General features: G+C 40.2%; 1 protein-coding gene across 1 annotated transcript in view; it reads left to right on the forward strand.

The window, feature by feature from the left end:
- The first annotated feature begins 6,130 nt into the window (after nucleotides 1–6,130).
- TRPC7 (transient receptor potential cation channel subfamily C member 7) overlaps nucleotides 6,131–17,663 on the forward strand; it is a 116,834-nt gene continuing 105,301 nt past the window's right edge. The window contains exons 1-2 of the mRNA XM_030572436.1: nucleotides 6,131–6,190; nucleotides 11,122–11,899. Coding sequence (XP_030428296.1) covers nucleotides 6,189–6,190; nucleotides 11,122–11,899 — 780 coding nt within the window. The 5' untranslated portion in view covers nucleotides 6,131–6,188. The remainder of the gene's footprint in view (nucleotides 6,191–11,121; nucleotides 11,900–17,663) is intronic.

Raw genomic sequence — 17,663 nt, forward strand, 5'->3', positions numbered from 1 at the left:
TTCCTGAATTGAGGCCTAAGACAACATAATGAAATTTTTGACTTTAATCTCTTATCTATTTGTAATGGTTTGCAAGGCTACAGCATTACAGTGGGAAAGAGAGCATCAATAAAATAACTGAGATGTACAAGCACATTTTTAAAAACAGAGAGGATATAATCTCAGGACTGGTCTACACATGAAACTTATATTGGCATAGCTACTTCTCTCAGAGGTGTGGAAAAATCCACACCTTTGAGAGACACGGCTGCATGGACCTAACCGCCAGAGTAGACAGCGTTAGGTCAATGGAAGAATCCTTCTGTCGACCTAGCTACCACTTCCTGGGAAGGTCAATTACCTACAGTGATAGGAGAAATCTGTTACCATAGTGAGTATCTACATTGAAGCATTACAGTGGCGCAGCTGAATGGCTGCAGCTAAGCCACTGTAGTATTTTAAACATAGGCGCAGCTTCAGGAAATGTCTCACGCAACAAAAGAGCTACACAGTGCTCACCACAATAAACTGAAGTTAACAAGAACTTCAAAGGAATCTAGGTACATAGAATCACCAAGAGATGTATGGAAATACCATTAGCAATAATATCAAGAGACACTATTAGAAGTCCTTATAAAAAGGAGTTGGGTTTGTCATTTGAGGAAGAGGTGTTATAGAGTAAATCAGTTAAGTCTAAGAAAGGGATCGGATTTGCCTGTTTCCATTTTAAAATTCAGAATGTATCATGAATTGCTTTTTCATGAACTTGTAAGTAAAGTGAATAAATGTTTTCTTGTTCTTTATTTTAACTTAAACATATAGCTGGTATCGAATCCCTTGTTTTAAAAAAAATCAACATAATTTATTTGTGTACCAGAATGTATTTTGGTCAAATGCTATATTCCCCCTTTACACGGGATATAGAGAAATACTCCTTTGTTGACATGAAAAAATGACTTTCCTTTTTTTTACATGAAGAATTTGTGCAAAATCTGATTATCATATAAATTGATTTCAAAATAAAAGTGGGTTAAAAGAAATAGCTGCTTTTCAGACTAGCCCCTTTGCTCTTTGTGTCTTGTTAAATTACTCCATCACTCTGACTCTTCCATACTGCTCTTCTAATTTAAGATGACCCCTTTTTCTAGACCAAGTTCATGCTGGGGGATAACAGACTCTGCTAGCCTTGATAAAGTTATTACAATATTGCTCACCAATGGCAGCAGTTGAAGAAACTACATTAAAGTGAAACACAAGTGGTATAAACACTTGGTAAGATCATTGAAGTGAATGGGACTGCTCTTGAATACAGTGGTTGCAGGCCTGGGCATACAGAGAATAATGAAAAATGAATTTGATCTACTGTATTGCTAAATGAGAGGACCCTTCTTTCAGATGGAATAATATTAGATCAGATTATACAGCCAATGGTGATTACTATTCATGAATAGGTTTGTAAGCTGTCATATCCAGTTGTTCCAGAGAATGAATAATTCATAGAATTGGTAAGGTAATATATTGTCTTTCATACTGGTTCAAAATGGGTCCCTACCGGTAACAATTAAAAGTATTTACTGTAATTTCCCTCTGTACTCATTAATATGGGGTTTTGAACATTTAAAGAATGTATGAAGCACTATAGCAGGCCTACGTGCTTACACTTAGTCGTTTATAATAGTATGATTAGAACCGTTGGTTATATGATTTGTTACATTTATTGAATTGGTGCCATTTCAGCTGCTTTTGATGTTTCAATTATTTAAAATTAATTCTGTGTATATTTGAAGTAAGGATTGAGTCAAGGTCACAAGTAACTTTAAATAAATCTCTAGGCAACGGTGGCTGCAATGAAGAGATTGTTAGACTCTTTGCTCGTATTGATGGAAACCCTTGGGAATTTCTGCTTAACTTTCATTTGTGTTCTGGCCAGTATCATTTATGACAGAAGTAAAAGAGCTGAACAGTTTAATTTGAATGTTGACTAATGGAGAGTACGAAGAGCTCTGAGAAACAGCTGAAAAAAATTCAGCTGCAAAAATGAAGCAAAAGTTTACTGTAATTTTTTTTTAGTGGTCCTGTTGCCACATTTTATTTAATCTTTTCTCTTTCTTGGGGCATCTCTTGTTGTATGTGGATAGTTCCCCTTAACTTTAATGGACCAAATGTTCAGCCTTCAGTATCTAAAGTTATAAGAACATAAGAATGGCCAAACTAGCTCAGACCAAAGGGCCATCTAGTCCAGTATCCTGTCTTCCAACAGTGGCCAATGCCAGGTACCCCCAGAGGGAATGAACAGACCAGGTAATCATCAAGTGATACATCCCCTGTCACCCATTCCCAGCTTCAGGCAAACAGAGGCGAGGGACACCACCCCCTAAGTTAGGTCCCTAAATCCATTTCAGGCACTTTCCCCTACTGTCTTTCTTAGTAACTTTTGCAATATCTCTGTTACCAAAATGACCATTTATTCAGCAGAGGTAAGCACGTTAACACTGAGCTCACAGAGCTTCAATAATTTCCAAAAAGCCATGACTGGATTTTAGAGTCTCCACAAAGTGGTTGCTCGATGCTCTTCCAAGAGAGGCAAGTTTCTTACAACAAAATTCTGCAACTTCTAAAGTTGGCTTAATTGTTTTCTAGGTTTCTTATTGGAAGGGGATTAAGTTACAATGAACTAAGACCGCTTTACTCCTGAATGAAAGAATCCACATGGGGTGGTGCAAAGATGTGTTCACTTATGTACGGCGGCTCTGATTTAGCTTTCTTGAGTGTTCCTGGGTAGATATGCCCTTAGAGAGTAAGTTTGTGCATGTGTTGGTGTGTGTGTGTGTATGGGGGGGAGGCAACAAGTCTTAGTCTATGTTGTGTGCAGTGCTAAGCACATTTTTAGCATTCAACCAATATATAACATAAATAATACAACAGCTGTAACAGCAGCAATCGGAGGCCTTTTGACTCTGCACACTTTCAGATACCTGGCAATAATGACTATTCCAATGTTGTGCACCCGGATTTTAAATTCAGATCATGTGAAATATGAAATAGACAAATCTTCATTTAACTGTGAGATCAATAAGGCTTAAGTCAAAAGAGAGCAGAGTATTTTGTAATAGTCAAAAATATGGTTGCCTTAATTCTCATGTAAGTGTAATTATTACAATAACAAAATACAGATCAATATTAATTGAAAAATTCAGAAGTTGCAGGATTTTGTGGTAGATGGCATGCTTGGCAAGTGCCACATACTGGCTTTCCAGTTTGCCACATTCCACCAACACTGGGATATGCTACAAGCCAGCAGTGGTGACCCTCAATCATATGAAATACTTCTCACTCCACTGAAATATATGCCATAGACCACAGATTTCTCCAACTCTTTTCTCCATGTCTTTCACAAGCAATTTTTCCATTTTATCGTATCCTTTACACATCGGGATCTGAAATAATTAAGTTCAATTGATAATATTGTCAATATTTTATTGGCTTCAGATGAAAACTACATTTACGGAGAGTCATAATCTGTTTTTCAGTTTCTGGATACACATTCTCCAGCACAATCCATGTGCCATCTCTGAGTGGTAGATACTATTTGATCTTGAATTTTGTACCTAGATAAAAAAAGTTGTAAAATATATGTGGATAGAGAACTTGCTATTTACATTATAATTGGAAAGGCTCATCGTGCCTTCTGAAGTATATACTCAATACATTGTCACCACACCTTTGTTTTTCATGCAGTAGATTAGAAGAAAAAATGGCCATAAATGGTGAAACCCCTCACTTGTTCCTTCTAGGCTAAGTATTTTTCTGAAAATCTGGCAATATTTTCTGCTGATAAGCAAATAAAATGGCTGGCTTTAGGTTTGAGTCATTTTTCCCATCAAGCAGATTTGAAACGTTATGAATAGGTTGAACTGTCTATCACTTTGAAGAGTATTTACGGTATAACTGGTGTTTCGGTGTTGGTAATTGTTATGGTTTTCATGCAGGCTGTTCTTCATCTGTGAAGATTTTATACTCAAATTGTTTCATCTGTTGGTTTGTGAAGATGAAAGCCAGCTACTGGATGGCAGAAAATTAAAGTAATTGTGTTGGGGGAAAAAAAATCAAAGGACATAAGGCTCTGGAGATCTGACCATTTTTTCCCAGTAGAAAAAGTGGGTCTAAAGTGAATGACTGCTGTCTGTCTCTCAGACGTGTCTAGGTCTGAGAGGAGAGTATATCCCTGGTCAAATAATTTCTATAATGTGATTTAAAATGCAATATTGGGTCTATATTTCAAGTAATCTGTGTAATCATATGGAGTCGATGCCTTTGTAACTGTGACATACAAAACTCTGTCCCAGGGATATTTTGTATGTGACGTTGTGTGCTTAGCAATAGGCACAACTTCAGGGAAGTTCAGACTAGTCCGGCCAACTGTGTGTAGTATCTCCCCCCAGATATATTCTTTCATACGCCTCCCCCCACCATTTAGCACCATCTGACAATACAACCTCCTCCCTAAGGATGAAGCCGTGGGGAAAGGCTGGTAAAGATGATCTGGCTCTATGCACTGCCTGGTTGGTGGTCTGATGGAGAACATGAAAGACCTGCCATAAATATTTTGCCATAAATATTGTACAGATTCACTCTTGATAGGGCTGCCCAGAGAGAGGCAAGTGGAGCACTTTGTCCCAGGCCCTGCAGGGGCCCTCCGTGAGAATATAGTATTCTATAGTATTGCAACTTTTTCTTATGGAAGAGGCCCCGTAATTGTTTTGCCCAGGCCCCTTGAATCCTCTGGGTGGCCCTGCTCTTGATAGGGCACCGCTCCCTATGGCTTAGTAAAGATCCCAAGGCCACCCAGCCTCCCTACATGTACACTGGTCTCTGGGCACGGATTTGACTGGATTTCTCCCAGGTGCTTAGTTAGCAAATCTATTCCCATTCTAAACACATCAACTCCAGGAAAGAGCTGGCGAAAACCTCTCGTTAACCAATTAAATCTGTTCGAACATTGGAGGAGGGGGTTGGGAGGAAGAGGAGAAGGTTGTGGCTCCTGTCCTCCTTTTAGGGCACTGCCTGGCTGGGAAGAGACCCTGATCTTCTTTCTCTGAGACTAGCACTGCTGTATGACATAACTAGTCACCGAGATAGAGCAGCGATTGCATTCTGCGTGTAATCTCCAGGAAGACTTTAATCTCGGGTTTGTGAATGCAGCATCACTTCTACAAGGATGTCGGTTTCTTTTGGACTAACTGAGGTTTCCCAATAACAAGGAGCGGGCTTGGAAGGCGTTGAAAGGGGCCAGAGCAGAGGACAGGGGCAGATCTTGGGCTCGGAGCTGCGGGGGAGGTTTCCTTTGTGGCAAGGCATTGTTAATGAGAGACGCCTGGGACTCTGGAAGCGGAGCGGGCAGTCCGATTCACTTTAGGGGGACCCTGATCTGGGTCGTTCCAGGCAAGGGCAGGTTCGCGAGGAGAGACTGACGTTGTAGCACATGCTTTCCTGGTGGGACCAAGGCGGGGAGGGAGCTTTGGGCGACAGTCGAGCGGTAGACTCGGGACGTGTACAGAGCCTCTCTCCGCCTGGCCCCCACCTGCTTGAATTAGCCCATGGGGCGCAGATGGGCTAGCAAACTTGCTGCGAAGGCTCCAGACGTGGGGAGGGAAGCCTGGATATAAAGGCGTGCAGGAGATCTCCAGGGCTTGACCGGTGGGATCCTGAGCCAGTCCCCGCTCCCTGCTGCCCCAAGCCGGGGAGAGGGGGGATCCCGCAGTGCTGGGCTGGAGGATCACTTTTCTACCGAGCATTATAGAGCATCGGGGTGCGTGTCTGTGCTCGCGAGGGGCGGCGGGGGGGATAAAGGACGCGATCCGCTACCTCACTACCGGAGCAGCAGGCAAAAGAAAGCATCGGCCAGTCTTGCCCCAGGATCTTCCTCCAGTCCACGCATCCCTAATGTTCCCTGGGAAATTTCCCACCGCCCAGCGCCAGGGATGCTGCTCCGTCTCGGGAGCTCAGCTGACTCCTGCAGCACCGGGGACAGAGCAACGGAGCCCGGCGGCTCCCAGCACAGCCGCTCCTGCCACTGACTAATCAGCTGCTCCCAGGTCAGGTCCCAATTTCAGCACCATAGACAGCGCTTCACCGGCGGGACTGGCAACCATGCGGCTTCCTGGGACTGCAAACGTCTAGAAGGCAACGGACCGGGGCCCCTTCGCTCCATGTAAGCTCCTGATTCTCTCCTGGGCAGGGGATCCGCGGCGGATGGTGGTTTTTAAGTAGGTGAAACTAAACTTGCCTCCTCCGATTATTCGCTCTGGCCCAAATCCCTGGCTCCCAGTTGTGCCCAGAGAAATATTTTGTTTATTGAAACTCTGCAAGGAAGCCCTGCAAATCGGGGGTGTTGTATTTCTGGCAATGTCAAAATGTTTGGATGTCAAGTTAATTAATTATATATTTATCATTGTTGCAAATCAATTGTAAATACAGCAAAGAATCCTGTGGCATCTTATAGACTAACAGACGTTTTGGAGCATGAGCTTTCGTGGGTGAATACCCACTTCGTCAGATGCAATCAGATGCATCTGAGGAAGTGGGTATTCACCCACGAAAGCTCATGCTCCAAAACATCTGTTAGTCTATAAGATGCCACAGGACTCTTTGTTGCTTTTACAGATCCAGACTAACAGGCTGCCCCTCTGACAATTGTAAATAGTCATTCAGTCCGTCATCGCTGGGCTTACCACGAAGGGCATGTTTCAGGTCTGTCCCCATGTCTCAGGTCTGTCCCCATGTCTCTGGGTTGAGCTCCATGGCTTTTCCATGTATGCTATGAGAAAGGGGCCACACCAAATGCCTGCTGTGCTTAATTGCGAGTAGCCCTGCTGGAGCTGTGCAGGCCTGGGGTGTCTAAAGATTGGGCTCTTTGCCGTTATTTCGAGATTTTAAATAACTGTTAAGTAACGTTGCCAATTAAAGTAGGTTCAGTCCGTGAAACAAGAATCAAGGCTCTGTCTGAAGAGGGCTGGAGACTTCGGATCTGGAAGTAGGTAGAGTGGAATTGCTTGTGGTTGTAATCCGGGGTTATGCTGCCACCTGCTGGGGGGAAAATGGCTGCTGTTCTCAATAGTAAAATTTGTGAATGAAAATATATTCATATGGCATATTAGGGTTATGAGCTAAAGCTAATTCTGAGTGTTCTTCTGCAAACAGGATAAATTGGACTCAGAAAATTATGTTCCGAGACCAGGATTAGGGTTACACAACCACTAATTTAGAGAACTATTATTTTACTCAACATTCAAAACACATGTTGGGCAAACATATTGTTTAACTGATGCTAAAGAGAGAATAAAGGGGGAATAATGATTTGTACTTTACAATACAGAAAAATTTCACATGAGCCTGTCAAAATATAGACAATATAAGAGTAATTGAGGTTCCAAATAGTATATTGGTACAAATACCCATCACATATTTTAGGAATCATTTCAATATGCATTTCCTTTAGTCATCCTTAGAGTTCTTTATGTAAAAAACAGAATAGTAGTTATAAGGATCAAAGAAAAAGAAAAAGAAATGAATGCAGGGAGGGATCAATTCTATTATTTTTAATTATCTTTTACTCTAAAAATAGTGTGTCTAGCTTTGGGTAGGATTAGATTATAAATATTTGAGGTTTAGCTATATTAATTGAAACCGGAGAGTTCCTTGAAAGTATAATTTATCCTCACACGCTTTCTAATACAGTACTATGACTTTAAGCCTTGATTCTGCTAAGAAATATGTTGTCCCCCTTCCCCCCCTTTTCTTTTAAATAAATTAAACAGACAAAATTCTGCAGACAAATATTTTGGCAATGAGCTTTTTTTTCTGTCATCTTCTTTTCATTGCAGTCATTTCTTTATTGATTCACATCTGTAGAGTCTCATTCCCTTAATTTTTGTTCACAGTTACAATGTTTTGAGTAGTAACATTTTAGTTTGTGTTTTTAATATAACACAATAGTGCATCAGTTGTATAGAGACAGAGGGGGAACATTTTAAATAGGTCTATGGGAGTTTTAATGGGAATGTAGTGCCTATCTTTCCTGAATTCCTCTGAAAATAGCCGAAATCATTGCAGGAAAAGAGAGATAGTGAGTAAGGGGCTGATCCTGCGGTTCTTCACTCCCATTACATTCCCATCTTGAATTTCATTTTTGCCTAAACAAGGATTAGAGGATGAGGCCCTAGAGCATAAAAGGTGCTTTTGAAAATGTCACTCAAGAAACATAGACTCCTAAATTCCATTTTCAAAAATTATTTGGGCACTTAGTCAAAGATCTTTAAAGGTATTTAGGTGTCTAATTCCCTCTGATATTTGGAGTTAGGAGCATGAATTACCTTTGAGGATCTGGGCTGTAGGATCTTATCTCATTGAAAGTTAATAGGAGTTAGGTACCAAGGATCTTTTGAAAATCCTATTTGTGTCTTTGGCATCTTTACACAACTAAATAGCTCTAAAAATCTGCCCCAAGTCATTTTTGAAAATGGAACATAGGATCCTGAAAATTTTGCTCCAAATCTAAGTTCCAAATGCCACTCCTATCTTTGCAGGTGTATTCCCACGGTGCAACAATGGGGGAAATGAACATATGTGTCCATGCAGAGGGTACAGAATGGCATGGGCACGAGCTCTGTACAAGTCCCATGTGTAGCTGCAGAAAAGAAGTGGATGACAGACAGGACACTGGCTGGAGCAGGCTACAGCATTAGGAACCATAGGTGCTCTGTGGGAGAGAATTCTTCTTAGCCCTTTACTCCCAGCGCCCAGCCCAGCTAACCCAGTCCAACTGCTGGGTAGAGGACTTTAGCCTAAGCAAGCATCCCTATGTCAACATATAGAGTGAACCCCCCTAGTGCTTTAGTGACAAATCCCACGAAGTGCTGTGTACCTCCTCCAAAGTGCCAAGGGCTCTCAACTCCTAAGGACTTCCAGAGACGTTGTGGGTGGTCAACATCTTGCAGCAGCAGGCCTATACCCAGGCAGAAATCTCTCTGGAGTCAGGATTTGGCCCAAAGTTTGCCTTTCCACAGAAGAGTTCTTTTCAATGACAAGGAATATCAAAGCATGCATTCCTAGAAAAACACAATATTTTAATTGCAATCTCTGAGTTTGATCACTAGCTGTCTCAATAACATATGCAAATACAGTCATTTAAATGCAGAGCACCTTCAAACAAAAATGTTAAGATACCTGCAATCAAGTTACAATTACACTTTTTAAAGAGAACACATTACACAAGCTCAGTAGTATGATTAATTTTAAAACTGTCTGTACAACTGGTGCAGAACAAGGCACCATGCAGAATCATGTGACATGGATATGGTTGAGTTTCCTAGATCTTCTGTTATTAAATATATATCTCTTTGCATTGTCACTACTCCATTATAAATCAGTGCTCAGGTCAAACATCATAACTAGCTTTTAAAATGTGAAGTGATAGCTGAGTTTCTTATGAAAGTATTCAAAGATAAGGGAATAATTTTCTATTTGTCTCCCTATATGTAAAAAGATGATAAAGTGAGGCAGTTGAAATACTAATATTCAGTGTCCATGAACAAGATTGGGGCCATAACTCATCAGAGATGAAGGCTTCCATGAGTTATAGTGCCTTCACCATAAATGTCATTTGTTCTGCTCATCCTTTTCTACAGTATTTTAACATGCTTAATTTTTATATTAGTTATGTTTTGGTGTGAAGTTTTATTTGAATAGTATTCTGCTTCTGCACTAATCATTCTTACTGTTGATGTTAGAATGGAGTGGAAAACCAGTGACTACTTTTAATCAGAGACAGTGAGAAAAAACAATGTTATTGTTCATCATTTTGCTGAGTTACTTACATATATATTCTATGTATGTAAGTAATTCTTGACCAAACCCTAATCTCCTTTCTCAGGCAAAACTACAAGAACTGGGCCCTTTGTATAGAGCCTTAGATTCGCTTTTCCAGTGTCTGGGATGAAAAGAAGAGGACAAGAAGGACTGTAGAGCAGCAGTTAGATAAGTTTATGAAGGATAGATCCATCAATGGCTATTAGTCAAGATGGTCAAGGACACAACCCTATGCTCTGAGCGTCCCTAAATCTCTGACTGCTAGAAGCTGGATCTGGATGACAGGGGCTGGATCACTTGTTAAAGTGCCTTGTTCTGTTCACTCCCTCTGAAGCAACTGGCACTGGCCACTGCTGGAAGACAGGATAATGGGCTAGATGGACCATTGCTCTGACTCATATGGCCATTCTTATGTTCTTGCTTTCTTTCTACCCATAGAATAACTACACCTCTACCCCGACATAACGCTGTCCTTGGGAGCCAAAAAAATCTTACTGCGTCATAGGTGAAACTGCTTTATATTGAACTTGCTTTGATCTTCTGGAGTGCGCAACCCCCCCCCCCCAGAACACTGCTTTACCGCGTTATATCCAAATTCATGTTATATCGGATGGTGTTATATCGGGTTAGAGGTGTAATTGTTCTCATTTGTGGATTGGGAAATGACATCAGGACTGATTGTTTGTTTGTTTAGAAAAAGTAACCAAAAAAAAGCCCGCAGAACAATAATTAAAAGAATATATAGGCCATTGTTTTTTAAAATATAGGAGAATACATAATGGACCAGCTCCTGCTAATACTGCTTCTAACATTCCAAACCTCTGCCCTGCCTCCAACAGTACTGTTTAAAAATAACAAAATCAACCCAACAAATTTCCTGCCATGAAAATGTTTCTTCTTTTTTTCCAAATGTGAAACTACTCCACACCAAACAAACAATTGCAGAGGATCCACATGCTGGTTGGGCAATATTCAGCCCTAGATCACTGACTGGCATGAAGGATGAATAGTGTGTTGCCATCAGAGCATCACCACTTGTTTCATCTGCATGTTACATCTTGGGTAACATTTTCAAAAGAGCTCAGGTGACTTAGAAGCCTATCTTTTTGGCACTTATTCAGTAATTTGCTTTATCCAGCATGTATCCTAAACCATTTTAAACCATGTTAAATACAAGGTCTTATAACAACAGAACACTTTCAACATTATTTTCAGGTTACCTCAGATTAAAAATGGCTGAGAGGATAATCAAGCTTCCTTCCTGTCTTTGTGCAGGTTGGGAAACAGCAACTCTAAAAACATGCATCGAAGGCACACAACCCTTCGGGAGAAAGGCCGGAGACAGGCTATCCGAGGCCCAGCCTACATGTTTAACGAGAAGGGCACCAGCCTGACCATGGAGGAAGAACGTTTCCTGGATTCTGCGGAATATGGCAACATCCCAGTGGTGCGGAAAATGCTGGAGGAGTCCAAAACCTTGAACTTTAATTGTGTTGATTACATGGGACAAAATGCCTTGCAGCTAGCGGTGGGGAATGAGCATTTGGAAGTGACTGAACTCCTTCTGAAAAAGGAGAATCTGGCTCGAGTTGGAGATGCGCTGCTGTTGGCCATCAGTAAGGGATACGTGCGCATTGTAGAAGCAATATTGAACCATCCAGCCTTTGCACAAGGGCAGCGTCTTACACTAAGCCCCCTTGAGCAGGAACTACGTGATGATGACTTTTATGCCTATGATGAAGATGGAACTCGGTTTTCTCATGACATCACCCCCATAATACTCGCTGCTCATTGCCAAGAGTATGAAATTGTTCATATCTTGCTTCTGAAAGGGGCACGGATAGAAAGGCCCCATGACTACTTCTGCAAGTGCAATGAATGTGCCGAGAAGCAGAGGAAAGACTCCTTCAGTCACTCTCGATCGAGAATGAATGCCTACAAAGGATTAGCAAGTGCTGCTTATTTGTCTCTTTCTAGTGAAGACCCTGTTCTTACTGCTTTAGAACTAAGCAATGAATTGGCAAGACTAGCCAACATTGAAACTGAATTTAAGGTAATTCAACCTAAAAGGTTTTCCTTCAGCTAAATGTGTTAATAGTGGCATATATTTTACATATGAAAGAGTGTTGGTCAGAAAATCAGGGTTCAGAAAGAACATCCTGAAAATTCAAAGCAAGGAATCCAATTCTAGGTCAGCCTCAGATTAAGGGAAATCTTGGTCTGAACTTAGATTCAATTAGAGCTTCCATCAGAAATGTGAAATATGATGCATGCTTTTCAGGAGAAAAAAATGCTTCTAGTTCTCCTACCATTATGAGAAAAAACTCAGATTGAGATTTTTTTTCTTCCATTTCTAGAAGTGACTCCACTAGAATCTAGTAAGTGCTATTTTACTCTGAACGCCAGGCATTAAAGTTCAAGTATTTACATATTAGATGATTTACTATGTTAGAGAGGACAACTGGAAAATATGATTCACCCCTCCTCTCTTCACCAACACCATGTTGTATGTAAAAAAGTGAGGGCGAAGCATCCATTTTAAGTCCCTACTGAAATGCCATTATCTCCTAAATTCCTAAATATTGACATAGAGCTGGGCAAATCTTTTTCAGTAAAAAGTAAATTTGGTGTCATAAGTATATTAAGCAAGTTTTGGGGAACTAAAACTATTTGTGAATTTGGGTCAAATTTGGCAAATATTTTCAGTGAATTTTTTTTCAGAAAAGCTAAAAAGCTTCATTTTGACATTTTCAAAATGAACCATTTAAACATTTTTGTTTGGAAATGACATTTTAGAAACACAATTTCATTTAGGAAATGACAATTTGGAACAAAGTTTGAAACCTTTTGTTCAACTCAAACAAACCATTTTTGGTTATTCATTTGGGTGAGGGGGGAAAAGCAAATGAAAAATCAGTTTTGGGTAAAAAAACAAACAATCCCCCCCCCCCCGAGTTTTCAAACCAAAAAAGTGAATTATTAACTCTTCTCTAATTTTGATGTGAGATGGAGAGAGATGGCAAGACATCATGCCTTGTATTCTTCTCAGTAGCCCATTTCAACTCTTTACCTGCCCGTTTGCTGTTTTCTCTTGTACAGGCATTAAGATATAGGTGAAAGGGCACTGGAGTTCTGAATATTGGTGCAGCAGAAAATATCTTTCAGAGCATGTGTTAGCTCCATTCGACTGGTAACATACTACTTCTGAAATTCATAACTCCCTGTTTTTGAAAGCTAAGCTGAGGTCATCTTCACCTTTTAACATATTGTAAGAAAACTCTCAGCTATCCAGAACTTGCACATTGCACACCATCGCCACTCAGAACTTCATGGTGTCAGGACAATTGAAAGGTGGATTTTCCTGCTCCAAAAGCAAAGGCTCCTATGTCTTGTGCTGAAGGACGATCTGTCTGGGAATCACTGATCTAGACTGCTGCCAGACAAATTAGAAGTGGATAGCGCAGTGGTTAGGGTGTTACTTCAGGACTTGGGAGACCCAGCTTCAATTGCCTGCTCCGCAACATCCTTCCTGTATGACTTTAGGCAAGTCACTTAGCCTGTCTGTGCCTCTGTAATATGGGGATTACCCCACCTTGCTAAGATGTTGTGAGAATAAATACATTTAAAGAATGAGGTGCACAGTTAACTGCAGAGATGGGTGCCAGGTAAGTATCTTATGTATATATACAGATTGGTTTATCATATTAAGAATCCATTATACCTACTCTGATTCAAATTACAAAGGTGGCACATAAAGTACTTTTTTCCTCTTCAGATGTGGCACTCTTCAGTTTAAATCTTGAGATCTGCTTCTCTAGATGAAGAGTAGTCATAGGTGGGGTGGGAGGAGGAGGAACACAAGGAGGCAATTCTGAAAAGTTCCTCTAAGACCTCCTCTGTTTTGCTGCATTGTAAACTTCTTAACTCTCTCCTGCAAGTTACTCAACATCACCATTATGACAATGAGATTGCAAATATCCTATGACATTTGTAACATTTTGCTAAATCAGTAGCGTGGTTCAAGAATTTGCAGTCTTCCAAGCTAAAATAAATTGGTCATAAAAACTCAATTTCTATGGCCCACTCACCAGTTAGGAAAGTTTTCTGGCTAATGTGCAGCTACAACTTTGGTCAGTAACATAAATGCAATAAAAGTCTAGATTGTCAGTAAATTGGGGTAGGATGCCAGTGAGGAATCAATTATTTTTTTTAATTTGAAAAACCATTCCAGTGTTGAAGAATTGTTTTCAGAATTCCTCATCAGACATTCTCTGAATTAGAAGTGACAATAGCTGTATATCTTTTCAAGAGTTGCCTTCTAAATTAACTAGAAACATTATTATACTGGCAAGATGATTGATCCCCTTTGGAAATAAAATTAAGAGCCAGATCCTGCATACTTTTGCCCATGCAAATAAGGAATTGCAGGATCAGATTCCAACACAACAGTGTTAAAATGTAAAAAGGGAGATTTACATGCATTGGGGGTCCAATCTTGCAACACTTACTCGTGGAAGTTGTCCATACATAAGATATCCCATTAATTTCAGTGAGACTACCTTCATGAGAAACAACTGCAGGATCAAACCCACAGTTAGCGCTATTAGCATCTCATTAATGTTCCAGCTCCCATCCAGTAGAAAATGGCATGCTATTTCATTTAAGAGGCATCAGCGCTTTTCAGCATTACATGGCTGTCAGCTCTGATAAATCTCTTTATGCGTAACTGTAAATATATTTTTACCAGAACTTGGTTCTTGCTCTAGACCAGATCTACCATGTGAAGGATCCTCCTGAAGTTACCAACAAAGAGGAGATAATATACAATGGGGTTGGATACTTTAGAAACACCTTAGATTATGAGAGAGCCATAGAAGACAAGGATAAGGTGTTATGAAACTTTCCATCATCTCCACTCATGTTTGTTTGTGATGGGTTTCCCATTCCTGTCTCTTTGTGGAAGGTCCTCTGTATCACATGGAAAGATCTAGAAAACATTACTCATAGTTTATTTCACATTTCCATAATCTTTTAATTTAGCCTCTAGAGTCAGTGACATGCAAAGTTTCAAGGACTTCAAACATATTTATAATGTAGGAATCTATACATTTTCTCATTTCTCAGTTTTATCACCTTAACCTTATAGATGGGGGGGGATAGCTCAGGGGTTTGAGCATTGGCCTACTAAACCCAGGTTGTGAGTTCAATCCCTGAGGGGGCCATTAAGGGAACTGGGGTAAAAAATCTGGGAATTGGTCCTGCTTGGAGCAGGGGGTTGGACTAGATGACCTCCTGAGGTCCCTTCTAACCCTAATAGTCTATGATTCTATTCTATGATGGGACACAGAATTAGGTACTAATACAGCTAATTTAAAATCTGTACAGAAGGCAGCATTGGGATTTGTGAAAGAAGGTAAACAAAGCCCCACTTTCCATGGGTGACATTTTGTGAGATTTTGTTCATAGACAGAAGAAATTTTTGATTGCTGATTTTTTTTTAAAGTCCTGGTGAGACTTGTATAATGATAGCAAATCTGCAAAATGTAATGAAATCAGACAAGTTTTTAATAACATTTCTCAATCTTGAAAATAAAAGAGAAAGGAATTGTTACTCAATTTTTGCCTTTTGTTGCCTATATCTGTACTTACTAACAATCTAAAATCCAAAATCATTATCCTCTGGACTATTATATTCATGCCACCTCAGTAGCACACTGTCTTGTGGAACATACTTGACATTAGAGGGAAACACTACCTTCAACTGAAGTGCATGATTTAACTTTTAAAGATGGCGGCAGGCAGATACTCAGCAGTGAGATTATTTTCCCTTATTTGAAGAAATTCACAGCATAAGGGGATAATAAATTGTGCCTATTTTTAGCTCTTTTCACTATTCCAAGTGAATTTTATACAATAATGGTATTCAGCATGTAAGATTAGCTCATAGCCCCACACAGAATTTACATTTTTGAGGTGCATAAATGCTTAGATTTGTTAAATTTGATGTACAAGTGAAAGTTGAAATAGTTTTTAGACACATTAATTTCTGATAGTGAGTAAAAATTGGTGACATTCAGTTGCTCTGGTTATGAGAGGCCAAATAAATTAGGGGAGGCACTCATTTCAGCATAGCTGGGTGAGAATTTATTATCCATTCCCATCTACCACAATGAGAGCTGCATGGCTAACTCTCCACCTAAAGCACTACCAAACTTACCTTAAATTACTTTACACAGTGGGACGCAGACAACAGACCCAACTGCAATGTGGCAGATTCATGCTGTAGAGCAACATCTACTCTTTGGTCCCAGGGGTCCTACACGTTTGAGGGGACAAGCTCAGTCTCTGGTAGCCAAGGCTGAAGTTATCTCATTCCTTGCATTTTACATACCTTCCATTGTTACTATAAACTCTCCCATTGAATTCTATAGTTTTTTTTAATTTGGTTCACAAGCAAGGTCAGGATAGTCTATCATGTTGCTTCCTATATATTAAGTAAAGATTTCAGAATGAAGATTTGCAGGAGGCAGATTGAAACTGACAGAGCAACCAATAGTAATATACTACTGGCCCAGATATTCACATGATGTAAATCAATGGAAGTTTATCAATTCACACCAGCTGAGGATCATGGCCACTAATTAGAATGAATGCAAATAGGATGGACCAGCATTGCTTCAGATGATATGGGAAGTGAGAGTCTGTCTTGCAAGGTTTATTGATGAATAAGGCCTGAAAAAAGACATGTGAGAGATAGCAATATTAATGGTATTGGACTGATTTTGTGTTTCATGACCTTCCTTAGACTTATGTGGCTCCAATGCCTTGCAAAAAAAAGAGCTCCCTTATTAATGCTAAAGAAAAAGAAAGCTGTTTGAGATGTAGTTGCATGGTTCTGAAATGAAATTACTGAATTAAAAAAAGCAAAAAGCAAAATATGTGCAATGAAAATGTTAAACTGGCTGTTTGTACTGAAAATTCTCTTGCCTGCCTCTGGCAAGCTCATGTTGTAGTTCTATTAAAAGACTTGTTCACTAGCCTGGAAAGGAAAAAATTACAAATGTGGCTTTTTGAAAGTTTATGAAAGCTAGAAGTAGAGGTCTGAGTCACAGGGAGTGCTTGAGAGGCATTTATGCATGGGTTATATGCAGATTTGGCAGGAGTGGGGGAAATACCACTCCTTCCAAGCAAAAGCTCTGTGAGAAAAGTGTTCATGTTTGTCTGCTTCAAGAAGCTAAAGCACATACCCTTCGGGTCTGATTCTCAGAGTAATTTAACTGACATCAGTGGGGCTGATTCTGCATTGCCACATGGCCACTTTATGTAAAGGCAGCAGTTCTCCCATTGGGTTTTACCTCTACTGTAGGGGCTTCCTCTGACAATGGAGTGCTGGTGTAGCCAGTTCTATATTGCCCTACTCTCATGGCTCTCAGGGTGGAGGGCATGCTGGGTACCCAGGTGAGGTATGTGTGGCTAGAGCACTTGTGCTTTCTCTCCTCTGCTGACACAATGGGTTTTTGTGGGGCCAAGCATGACTAAAAGCAGCCCTGAGACTGCTCTAATTTATGTCAGGTGCTGGGTAAATTCAGAGTTAGATTCAAATATGGTACAGCTATATGCTGGTACATGGAACCTCATGATGCCTCTTTTATCAAGTTACTTTTTAAGAGCTGAACTTTCCTCTAAGCAAAACACATAATCGTTATTTTATTTTAAAACACTGACTTTCCAAACTACTCATAAATGAGAAACCTAAACAAAGAAAGAAAGGGATTATAAATTATGTATCAAACTTTAACTGGTTTGTAATGTATTGC

The sequence above is a fragment of the Gopherus evgoodei genome, chromosome 8 (assembly GCF_007399415.2).
Source record: "Gopherus evgoodei ecotype Sinaloan lineage chromosome 8, rGopEvg1_v1.p, whole genome shotgun sequence".
Lineage (NCBI taxonomy): Eukaryota > Metazoa > Chordata > Testudines > Testudinidae > Gopherus > Gopherus evgoodei.